Source organism: Sapajus apella, unplaced genomic scaffold (genome assembly GCF_009761245.1).
Source record: "Sapajus apella isolate SASKATOON/1434 unplaced genomic scaffold, GSC_monkey_1.0 scaffold10, whole genome shotgun sequence".
NCBI classification, from domain to species: Eukaryota; Metazoa; Chordata; class Mammalia; order Primates; family Cebidae; genus Sapajus; species Sapajus apella.
Window position 1 is genome coordinate 36,212,291 of NW_022436950.1, and position 12,903 is coordinate 36,225,193.

Genomic DNA, 12,903 nt, shown 5'->3' on the forward strand with positions numbered 1-12,903 from the left:
CTGATAAATTCTCTTACTGCTTCAAATTTGACTCATTTAGCTTAGTTCCCTATAGCACTTCCCTGTAAGGTAAGATTTGTACCATTAGTTCAGACCTGTCACTAAGTAATCCATAGACAGAATGAATCTTAAATAATCTACAGAATATTACAAAAATGTCCTAAAAAGCCTCCTAATTTTTGAGGCTCCTCTATTGAGACCTGCTGAGTCAAAGTTTTAATCCCTATTTCTTACGATTTTGATTTTCCAAAAACTCTGGAAAATAGAAGAATTCAGGAATAAGTTCTTTCACATCATATGGATTATCCATGAGAGCTTGCCAGGTAGCAGGAATAGAATGAAACTGTCGATCTGCACAGTCAAATCTGCATGTAGAAATTAAAAGAGAATGTAAATATTGAATGACATCAACAAGAAGGCATGAAACAAAGCCTTTTAAACTCCCTTCAGGGTTCCTAATGATTAGCGGTATTGTTTTCTGAATCTTCCTCTTTAATGCCTACACATACAATTTATTCTCTTTATTATGATAATATCTTTCATATTTTGTTGTCAGAAACTAAACACTCTAATTTTAATCACCAGTAGCACCTTAGTTGAAGTAGGTGAAAACCAAACCACACTAGATAAAAATTTCAAACAAATTAAATATAATCTTAAAGTCTTCTTTAAAAATAGCATTTTTGCAAATTAAAATTTATTATAGAAAGTGACTATTGTTTCAATATTTGAAAATCACAGAGTATAAATATGATTATAAACATTATAATGTAAATATACTTGGTTAATACATCTACAGGAATGCTGCTGATTTAATCACTGATATATAAATATCTTTACAAACTCATCTGCTTAAAACCAGAGGATGAGTTAGGGAAATAGCTCTGTGACTAAAGCTTTTATGTTTTACTTGCATAATCTATTGTCTTATTTTAATTTTATTTAATTTTTAATTAATTTTTTTACTTAGAGATGAAGGTCTCTCTATATTGCCCAGGCTGGAGTGCAGTGGCTATTCACAGGCACCATCATAATGTGCTGCAGTGTCAAACTGCTGGCCTTGAGTGATTCTCTCACCTCGGCTTTCCAAGCAGCTGAGACTAAGAAGCCCTCGCCATAGCTCCTGGCTTAATTTTATTTATTTAAATTTAATCATGGGCACTGCATCTACGGTAGCTGAATGAAGCTCAAGTGAACATGCTGTAATTGTATTATGCTTTCTCTAATCACGAACAGTACAAATCCCTTATATTATTTCACCTGATATTGTTTTTCTGGATTTATTAAGTATATAATGGCCTTGAGTCTAAGGTAAAGCCATGCTACAAGGAAAAAAAGTGACATTAATGACTAACTTGACTCTTATGTTTTACACCTATTTAATCTTGGTTTGAGGCAGAGCTGATCTTAGCAGAATTTTGAATTTAATTACAGACATTAGAGCACCTAAAACATTGTGGTATATTCAAGAAGAGGTATAGTTTTAATTGAGATAAAATTAAGCTATCTAAATTGCTCATTTTAAGTGGACAATGCAAGGGTTTAGTTCAATATATTCATAGCTGTGCAACTATCATCACAATGAATTTTACAACATTCTCAGCACTCCAAGAAGAAAAGTTGTACCTATTAGCAGCCACTACCCATTCACCCTACTCCCACCCCTGGAGACCGCTAATGTACCTTCTATCTCTAGGCCTATTTTTATTTCATTTTACCTGTTTTGACTGTCTATTTTGGACATTTCATGTAAATCATGTAATATGTGGCCTTCTGTTTCTGGCTTATTTCATTTGGCATAATGTTTTCAAGGCTCATCCATATTATAGCTTGTATCAATGTTTCATTCCTTGAATTAATTCATGGGCAAATAATATTCCATTGGGTGGATATGTCACATTTATTTATTCATTTATCAGTAGATGAACACTGGTTTGTTTCTACTTTTTGGTTATAAATTATGCTGGTATGGCCAGGTGTGGTGACTGACGCCTATCATCCCAATACTTTGGGAGGCTGAGGCAGGCGGATCACTTGAGATCAAGAGTTCGAGACCAGCCTAGGCAATATGGCAAAACCCCTTCTCTACCAAAAATACAAAAAAATTACCTGGGTGTGGTGGCACGCACCCATAGTCCCAACTGCTATGGAGGCTGTGGCAAGAGAATTGTTTGAGCCTGGGAGACGGAGGTTGCAGTGAGCCGAGACTGAGCCACTGCACTCCAGCCTGGGCAACAGAGTGAGACTCCGTCTCAATGAAAAAAAAACTGGTGTGAATATTTGTGTACAAGTTTTTGTGTGATATATGTCTTCAATTATCTTAGGTATGTATCTAGAAGTGGAATTGCTAGATTATACAGCAATTCTATATTTGACCTTTTTTTTTTTTTTTTTGAGATGGAGTCTTGCTCTGTCACCCAGGCTGGAGTGCAGTGATGTGATCTTGGCTCACTGCAACTTCTGCCTCCTGGGTTCAGACAATTCTGCCTCAGCTTCCAGAGTAGCTAGGATTATAGGCATCTGCCACCGTGCCCAGTTAATTGTTGAATTTTTAGTAGAGACAGACCATGTTTGCCAGACTGGTCTCAAACCCCTGACCTCAAGTGATCCACCTACCTCAGCCTCCCAATGTGCTGGGATTACAGGCATGAGCCACCACACCTGGCCCTCTATATTTAACCTTTTCAGGAACTGCCAGATTATTTTGACAAAAGCTGCACCATTTTACATTCTCATCAGCAGTATTTATAAGGGTTCCAATTTCTCCACATGCTCATCGACACTAATTATTATTTGTCTTTTTTATTATAGCTATCATAGTGGGTGTGAGGTGGCATCTCACTGTGGTTTTTGTGAGCATCTTTTCATGTTTATTGAACATTTGCATATGTCCTCTGAAGAAATGTTTATTCAGATCCTTTGTCTATTTTTTAATTGGGTTGTCTTTTTATTATTTAGCTGTAAGAGTTCTTCTCTCTCTCTTTTTTTTTAAATGGAGATGGGTATCTCACTATGTTGCCCAGGCTGGACTTGAACTCCTGGGCTCAAGCAATCCTTGTGCCTCAACCTCCTGAGTAGCTGAAGTTACAGGTGTGTGCCACCTTACCTTGAGTATAATGGTTCTTTATATATTCTAGGTACAAATCTATAAGTCCCTTATCAGATATAGTTTTCATTTCTTTTTTTATTTGTTTTCAGACAGAGCTTTGCTGTGTCACCCAGGCTGGAGTACAGAGGTGCAATCATGGCTCCCTATCGCCTCAAACTCCTGGGTTCAATCTATCTTCCCACCTCAGCTTCCTGAGTAGCTGGGACTATGATCAGCACCACCACACCCGACTAACTTTTCTATTTTTTGTAGAGATGGGGTTTTGCCATGTTGCCCAGGCTGATCTCAAACTCATGGGCTCAAGTGATCCACCTGACCTGGCTTCCCAAAGTGTTGGGGATTAAAAGTGTAAACCACCATGTCTGGACAGTTTTTACTTTCTTGATGATGACCTTTGGAGTATTATAAAATCTATTTTTCAAGCTCTGTAAAAAATCATTTAGCCATAAAATTATTAAAAGGTGAAAAGACCCAGCTATACATTGCTGCATTTTTTCTTTTCTTTTTTTTCTTTTTTTTTTTTTTTTGAGACAGTCTCACTCCTTCAACCCAGGCTAGAGTACAGTGACACAATCTCAGCTCACTGCAACCTCCACCTCCCAGGTCCAAGCAATTCTCATGCCTCAGTATCCTGGGTAGCTGGGACTACAGGTATGCACCACCATGCCCAGTTAATTTTGTTTGTATTTTTAGTAGAGAAGGGGTTTCACCACGTTGACCAAGCTGATCTCGAGCTCCTGACCTCAGGTGATCCACCCACCTTGGCCTCTCAAAGTGCTGGGATTAGAGGCATGAGCCGCCGTACCCGGCCTACTTTATTGCATCTTATGGGGAGAAAAGTAACTGCTATTATGGTACATGTAACATCTGGGGATGTTTAGTGACCTTAGGGCCAGAGTCTCTTCTTGAAAGCCAAGGCTTATTGTACATAGACAGAAATAAGGAACCCAGGCTAACTGTGAGAACAGAATAGGCAATATTCACATAGCTCAGGATTGGGTAGGAAAGGCAAAATGGTTGTTAAAGAATAAGGCAAGATGGAGACAAAACATGTATAAATAGGGAGCTTTGTGGAGGATTTATTGAGGAACAGAAAATTCATGGAAAAGCTGGTTTCCTTAGGATTATTAGGAAAATGTACAACATAGGTAAGTTATAATACCCACAGTGTAAATACAGTGGTATCACAGACTTGTTTGAGCTGCTGCAATAATGTTAAGAGTCTTATTGCTACTCCTTCTACTCCTCTTCATACATACTTTTAAGACTACATAGGCATAGGCATTGGCTCAATTTGACTCTCCGGTGATGCCTTAAATTTAGCTCTAAATCAGATCTAATTATAAATCTCTGGTAGATTCCTCAAAACAGTAAGAATCACAAAGGTACACTGGGATAACACTGAAAAAGGAATTTTCCTTAAGTCACTTGTGTGAGTCAGTTTGAGTGACTTATTCTCAAACTAGTTTATCTATTTCTAGCTGAATTGAAATTTCATACAGGAGAATAAAAAAAGACATCTTATACAGTACATGACGTGAAGGCAAACAGTTTCCAACAGTAACATAAAGTCATAAAAAAATAGCTTATTTACTTGAAACATACCTTCCACTCTGAAGCTGGATGTGGAGGGTGGTGAATGGTTCTACACGAATGAGATAGTGCATGACCCCTGCAGAATTTGAATAGTGAGTACCATAATGAAACTTATCAATAGTTCCCATAGGATCCTCAAAATTTTCATATCTGTGAAGAAAAAAATCCTAAAGTTTTATAACCACAATAATAGAATACATAGGGGCATAAGTTTGTATTTTATTTCTGAAAACACAGTTTTTTAAAAGTCTATCCTTTTTCATATGCCTCATTATCAAACTCCGTACTCATATCATCATTATACCATACTAGCAAATGAAAAAAGTTTTATTTGTTAATACTTCTTTTCTGAACAATGAAATATCACAAACAATTCTGGAATAGTTTTGTATTATGCAATAATAATACATGTTCATTGCAGAAAAATCAGAAGAGAATTACAACAGAAGACACTTAAAGTCAACCTACAATTTCACATCCCAGAGATAATTAACACTAATCTTTTGGTGAATATCTATCTATCCTAATGTATAAGTTAATATACAAATTTTTTACATAAAAATGCTATATATATTATTCATGACATATTTTGCATTTAACAATTTTCTATGGACATCAAGTGATTGAGTAGTCTATTTTTAACACGTATATAATATTGTATAGATATACTACAATTGAACTATTTATTTACCTTTTAGACACTAAGACTGTTTCCCTTTTTTTTTTTTTTTTTTTCTAGTATGAAGCACTATGATAACTAGACATCCTTTTGTGGCCAAGGTAACAGAAAAAAAAATGGAGAACTAGTCAAGAATTACGGAAATTAACGCCTAGGAATTTAAAGGTAAAACAAAAAAAGAGATAGTAGATAGGAAAAAGGCCTAAACCAGATTATTAGCAAAAGATACATAGTGATTCTTCAAGCTCTATCACTGATATAAGCATAATTAGTCTGAATGGTGACATCTGAAATGAAAGATTTTGTAGGTCATAAACACTGAATTTCAAAAACCAAAATAGTAATTGGTTCATTAAGCTGGGGACAATTTCCTTTTACATACTAATCATTAATATTCAGGGGAATAAAAAAGTTTTCAGGTCAAAGTTATTTGTATCTATGCAAAAATATACCACAAAAATGTAAAACAACTTGCATCTTTATCAATATAATAAGTTATATATATAAGTATTTCCTGTAGAACACTTTTAAAAAATTACAAGGCCTTCTTTTGGTTACTATCAGAAAAGAAAAGTATGACTAATGGTAGTGATGAAATACATATATACACAGCCAAGTTCCACTGGTAAATCAAATCAAATCAAATATTAAACATTGCAACAACTCCTAGGGAAGATCTGCAAAGAAAAAGAGGAAAAAAAGTACCATCTACTTTCATATCAATCTATAACTAAGTGAATTTGTAAAACAGTTTGTCCATATTAAAATTCAAAATTCAAAAGTCATCCCTAAGTTCACAGGGAGAAAAAGGGAAATTAAAATCAGGTTATTCTTTTGCCTGTGGGCAGCTTGCTTTGAAAAAATTAATTGTATGAAATTGGAACTTATATTTAAAAAAGAAAAAAAAAAGAAAAAAATAATTGTGAGAAGTTGTTAGGGTAGATCATAAAACAGAACTATAAAATTTTCTTATCAAAATGACATGTTCTAAATTGCCACATATTCACTCTTCTTTATTCATATTATTACTGAATAACACATCAGTATTAGTTGTATATCTACCCAACTATTATATTAGATACTTTAATATGTCTGATTATTAGGTTATACAGTTTAAAATATCTGGGAAGAAAAATTTCAAGAATTTATAACTCTTTAGCACATACTTATTACATGGTAAAAAGACATTCTGAGCAATATCAATTTAAATTTGATGAAGGGAAATCAACAGAACTATAGTCAAAAGATTTCTGAAAGGCAACCAAGATATTTTCTTTTTTCTTTCTTTTTTTTTTGAGACAGAGACTCACTTTGTCGCCAGGCTGGAGTGCAGTGGCACGACCTCAGCTCACTGCAACCTCCATGTCCTGGGTTCAAGTGATTCTCCTGCCTCAGAGAGTAGCTGGGACTACAGGTGCGTGCCACCACACCCAGCTGAGTTTTGTACTTTTAGTATAGATGGGGTTTCACAGTGTTGGCTTGGATGGTCTCCATCTCTTGACCTCGTGATCCACTTGCCTTGGCCTCCCAAAGTGCTGGGATTACAGGTGTGAGCCACCGCGCCCAGCCTGCCAAGCTATTTTCAAGAAAATTTAGTGAAGTAACTATCAGACTCTGATTATCAAAAATAGTAGCAAGGTTAAAAAAATTTTTTTTTGGTTGGTCATAGTAAAAAATCAATACAAATTCATACAAGCAATGTGTCTTTTTCAAAAGGAATAAGGAGCACTTACTTTTCTCGCATAGCTTTGGCATTTTTATCGTTAACTACCCCAATTGGTTTGGAAAGATCTCGAAATACAGCAGGGTTATTAAGGTCCAACTCTTCTGAAGTATAATCTTGTAAAATCCAGGGAAACTAAAAGAGCCATAATTTACAATTTAGACATTCCTTCCTAAAGAAGCTAATATCCCCATATCTAATATCAAATGCTTATCTAAAGACAAAAAGGGATAGTCTCTAAAAATATTTTTCCCTGTTATAAATACCATTCAGCTTTAGTTCAATAACTAGAAGCATTATTTCCTATAATTCCACTGGAATATTTTCTTTTCTTTTCTTTTTTCTTTTTTTTTTTTAATTTTGAGATGAAGTCTTGCTCTGTTGCCAGGCTGGAGTGCAGTGGCACAACCTGAGCTCACTGCAACCTCCACTTCCCAGGTTCAAGTGATTCTCCTGCCTCAACCTCCCGAACAGCTTGGACTATAGGCATGCGCCGCCATTTCCCGCTAATTTTTGTACTTTTAGTAGAGATGGGTTTTCACCATGTTGGCCAGGATGGTCTCGATCTCTTGACCTTGTGATCCACCTGCCTCGGCCTCCCAAAGTGCTGGGATTATAGGCGTGAGCCACTGCGCCTAGCCTTCTTTTCTTCTTCTTCTTTTTTTTTTTTTTTTTTTTGAGACAGAGTCTTGCTCTGTCACTCAGGCTGGAGTGTAGTGGCATGATCTTGGCTCACTGCAACCTCCACCTCCTGGGTTTAGGCGATTCTCCTGTCTCAGCCTCCTGAGTTGCTGTGATTACAGGTGTGTACCACTATGCCCAGCTAATTTTTGTATTTTTAGTAGAGACGGGGTTTCACCATGTTGGCTAGGCTTGTCCCAAACTCCTGGCCTCAGATGATCCACCCTCCTTGGCTTCCCAAAGTGCTGGTATTGCAAGCATGAGCCACTGTGCCCAGCCCCATTGCGTATTTTCAATGAAGTGAAAGAAAAAACACTTTTACTTAGTTTTCATGTTTACATACTTTTTGAAAATAAATGGGTAGAAAACATACAGAAAGGCAAAAGGTTTTTAAATAAAAAATAAATATCATGTATATACTTTTGCAATTTATAAAACTATAGGGCAATCCCACATTTATAAGGTTTATGCAAAACTTACCACAGGATACTGTGCAAGGTCATTATAGGTTCGTCCTGCCATTGTATTTATTTGAATAAGGTAGTCAAAATTTGATATCTCTCTGTTTACCCATTTCTAGACAGCACAAAAAAGAGTAATATCAAAATTTAAAAATCTCTATCTCTTAGACATTGGTAGCTATTACTGACAGTACAAAGAATGGGCTAAAAAAGAAAAAAAGGTTCAACAGGGAGATAAATCCATATACTTTTCCTAAATTCACTTCTTTTTAAATATTGGTCTCTAAAAAAGGAACAACATAAACCTTACACCACAGTCTAGAAGGTCTTGATAAGAATTCAAAAACAAACAAAAAAACAACTTGTCTTTTCTTCAATTAAAGGTTTTATTTGAATACCTTAAAAATTTTATTTTATTTATTTATTTCGGAGAAATGGTCTCTCTGTCGCTGAAGCTGAGTGCAGTGAAGCAATCATAGCTCACAACACCCTCAAGCTTCCAGGCTCAAGCCTCAGCTTCTTACTACAGCCTCAAGTTCCTGGGCTCAAGCAATCTACCTGGCTTAGCCCCTCAAGTAGCTAGGCCTAAAGTGATACCCTATTACACTGGCTAATTTCTTTTTTCTTTTATTTTTTTGAGACAGAGTCTCACTCTTGTTGCCCAGGCTGGAGTGCAATGGCATGATCTCGGCTCACCGCAACCTCCAACTCCTGGTTTTAAGCGATTCTTCTGCCTCAGCCTCCCTAGTAGCTTGGATTACAGGCATGTGCCACCATGCCTGGCTAATTTTGTATTTTTAGTAGAGATGGGGTTTCTCCATGTTGGTCAGGCTGATCTTGAACTCCCAACCTCAGGTAATCCACCCACCTCGGCCTCCCAAAGTGCTGGGATTACAGGCGTGAGCCATTGCGCCTGGCCCACTGGCTAATTTCTTAAACTATTTGTAGAGATGAGGTCTTGCTTTGTGGCCCAGGCTGGTCTTGAACTCCTGGCCTCAAGTGATGCTCCAGGCTTGACCTCCCACAGCACTGGGTTTACAGGCATGAGCCATCATGCCCAGAATAAAAGTCTTAAAATTTGAATTTTATTTTATTATTATTGTTTTTATGTTTGAGACAGAGTTTCGCTCTTCTTGCCCAAGCTGGAGTGCAATGCCATCATCTCGGCTCACTGCAATCTCTGCCTCCAGGGTTCACGCAATTCTCCTGCCTCAGCCTCCCGAGTTGCTGGGATTACAGGTGCCTGCCACCAAGCCCAGCTAACTTTTTGTATTTTTAGTAGAGAGACGGGATTTCACCATGTTGGCCAGGCTGATCTTGAACTCTTGACCTCAGGTGACCCACCCACCTTGAAGCTGGGATTATAGGTGTGAGCCATTGTGCCAGGTCTACAATTTTGAATTTTAGGACTGTTCTACTTTGAAATTTTTGTTACAAATTGAAATTTACATGAGTATGCATATTAAAAACAATCTTAATATATTAAAACTATCCAAATACTTTCATAAAACATTACATTAATTATGCTCAGAGGATAATCAGGTATAGCCCAATTGTTCTTGAGTGCCAGGTTGAGGGATCAGCATTTAAAGAATAAAGTTTATTTCAGAGGCAACAGGAAAGGTACTTTATTAAATAAAACTCTTTTCACTGGCAATAGTAAAGAACTGCTGATGGCTCTTGAATAACAGCAACACCTACAAAAGATTAATGTATATGTGGGAGGAAGGAGAGAGCCAGGAAGCAAAGACTCCAATTAAGAGACTATGAACAGTCCTGAAAAGCCAAAAACAATGGCTTTCCTTTGGGTCCTGACAGCACAAATCCAAGTGACGCTGGGATATAAATAAGGATATAATTCATGGAGCATTAATTTACTTTTGCGGGCAGGAGAATTGGTATTTTTTGGCCCTTTCCAGGCCCTTTTTTCCTTTTTTTTTTTTTTAATCTCATGCATGGATCACTTTTATTATTAAGATTTTAAAAACCCATGTTATTATTATTATTTTTTTAAGGCTGAGTCTCACTCTGTCACTCAAGCTGGAGTGCAGTGGCTCACCACAACCTCTACCTCCCTGGTTCAAGTAATTCTCCTGCCTCAGCCTCCCGAGTATCTGGGATTACAGCTGCCTGCCAACGTGTCCAGCTACTTTTTGTATTTTTTAGTAGAGATGGGGTTTCGCCATGTTGGCCAGGCTGGTCTTGAACTCCTGACCTCAGGTGATACGCCCACCTCAGCCTCCCAAAGTGGTGGGATTACAGGCATGAGCCACTGTGCCCAGCCCTATTTTTCAAAAACAGAAAATTACTGAAACATATACCCATGAACTGAATGATACAGGAGGTGGCAGGGAGGGGACTGTGTGAGGGAAACAAAGGAAAATTTAAAAATAATTCAGAAGATTAGTCTGAATGAAACAACAGCAGTTATAAAAATCAAAGGAAAATAATCAGAAGAAGCAAGCTTTACTTAAAATGAATAGCAGAACAGTTCATTACAGACTATTACAATTTCCTACCTGTGTCAATCCTGATGCTTTGAATAACTCCTGTGGTGATCTGCTTCCATAGTAACTATTTGGAGAATGAAGTGACAACAGTCTGCTATATATTTTGTTTCTAACCTATAAAAAACAGCATTTTATACTTTAAACATTAATCAAGACAAACTTGGAAGATTATGGTCATTATGACAGCTGTATTGAGAGAAAATTCACCCTTTTAAAGTATAAAATTCAGTGTTGTGTGTTTTGTTTTGTTGAGACAGTCTCTGTTGCTCAGGCTGGAGTGCAGTGGTGTGATCTTGGCTCACTGCAGCCTTGACCTCCTGGCTCAGGTGAGCCTCCATCTCAGCCTCCTGAGTAGCTGAGTCTATAGGTGCGTGTCCCCAATGCTGGGCTAATTTTTTTGTATTTTTCGTAGAGACAGGGTTTTACCATGTTGCCCACAATGATCCAAACTTCTGGACTCAAGCGATCCTCCCACTTGAGCCTCCCAAAGTGCTGGGATTACATGTGTGAGCCACCATACCTGGCCTCAGTGTTGTTTTTTTTTTTACTATATTCACACAGTTGTGAGACTATCACCATCATCTGACTTTAGAAATTTTTTATCACCTCAATAGAAATCCCATAGTCATTAACAGCTACTTCTCAATTCTGTCTCCTTCCCATTCCCTGACACATACTAATCTAATTTCTGTCTCTATGGATTTGCCTGTTCTGGACATTTCATATAAACTGTAGATTATGTTTTTAACTTCTCTATGGTACTTGCTGAAGTCAAGCCATGTAAGTTTTACAAAAACATTTTTTTTTTTTACAAAATGTTGTAAAACACCATTGTTGTAAAACTATTTTACAAAATAGTTTTATTTAAAAAAATTTATTAAAAAAATTTTGTAAAACGATTTTTACAAAATAGAAAGATCACTAGACTCTGAATTAGAAAACTTGCGCAAGTCTACTTCAAATTTAGCTCTGCAATTTATTAATCATCTTGGCAAATTAATTTACGAGTCTCATTTGTAAATTAAACCTTATAGTATTGTGAATTATTCAGGGCCATACAAATGCAAAGTTACAAAATTCACTTATAGTTTCTTTAATTATTAAAAAAGAATAGCGGATTTTACCTTTTTTTTTTTTTTTTTGTGAGCTGGAGTCTTACTCTGTCACCCAGGCTGGAGCACAGTGGCACAATTTCGGCTCACTGTAACCTCCACCTCCAGAGTTCAAGCAGTTCTCCTGCCTCAGTCTCTTGAGTAGCTGGGATTACAGGTGTGCATCACCACATCCAGCTAACTTCTGTATTTTTAGAAGAGATGGGGGTTTCACCATGTTGGGCAGGCTGGTCTCAGACTTTTGACCTCAAGTGATCCAGCCACCTTGGCCTCCCAAAGTGCTAAGAATATAGGGTGAGCTATTGCACCCAGCCAGAATCTGCATTATTTATTTATTTATTTATTTACTTTGGAGATGGAGTTTTGCTCTTGTTGCCCAGGCTGGAGTGCAATGGCATGATCTTGGCTCACTGCAATCTCCGCCTCCTAGGTTCAAGTGATTCTCCTGCCTCAGTCTCCCAAGTAGCTGGGATTACAGGCATGGACCACCATGTCTGGCTGATTTTTGAAGTATTAGTAGAGATGGGGTTTTACCATGTTGGCCAGGCTGGTCTTGAACTCCCGACTTCAGGTGATCCACCTGCCTTGGCCTCCCAAAGTGCTGGGATTACAGGCGTGAGCCACTGCGTCTGGCCAAATTTGCCACATTTAATCTCAAGGTTGTTATGAAGATTAGATACTTTACACAAATGTGCTTTTAAGACAATGAAGTTATACAAACATCCAGTACTTAGCAGGGGCAGACTTAGTTTAATTACATGATACAGCTTCCTGTAAAACACATGCTTTGTGTTTTCCTATGAAGGAAAACTTTCTTGCAACAGTAAAAAGACTTCCTTTTGTAAAATAAGAAAAATGGTCTTTAAACAACTGAATCAAATCATCAATATGTAAACCTGAGTTCTACAGAAGAATGGAAAATTAGTTATTGTGTATGCTAATGTGGGTCTTCTGAAAAGCAGATGCCAAACAGAATTAAAATGCAAAGATTTTACTAGGGGAGATGCCTATGAGAGAAAATGAGACAGCTAT

General features: G+C 37.2%; 1 protein-coding gene across 14 annotated transcripts in view; it reads right to left on the reverse strand.

The window, feature by feature from the left end:
- Positions 1-12,903, reverse strand: part of NBEAL1 (neurobeachin like 1) — a 197,668-nt gene that overhangs the window by 47,705 nt on the left and 137,060 nt on the right. For all 14 annotated transcript variants that reach the window (XM_032278592.1, XM_032278593.1, XM_032278591.1 and 11 more), the window contains 5 exons: positions 10,769-10,873; positions 8,269-8,364; positions 7,118-7,242; positions 4,715-4,855; positions 235-365 (listed from right to left, as the gene is read on the reverse strand). In XM_032278592.1, coding sequence (XP_032134483.1) covers positions 235-365; positions 4,715-4,855; positions 7,118-7,242; positions 8,269-8,364; positions 10,769-10,873 — 598 coding nt within the window. The remainder of the gene's footprint in view (positions 1-234; positions 366-4,714; positions 4,856-7,117; positions 7,243-8,268; positions 8,365-10,768; positions 10,874-12,903) is intronic.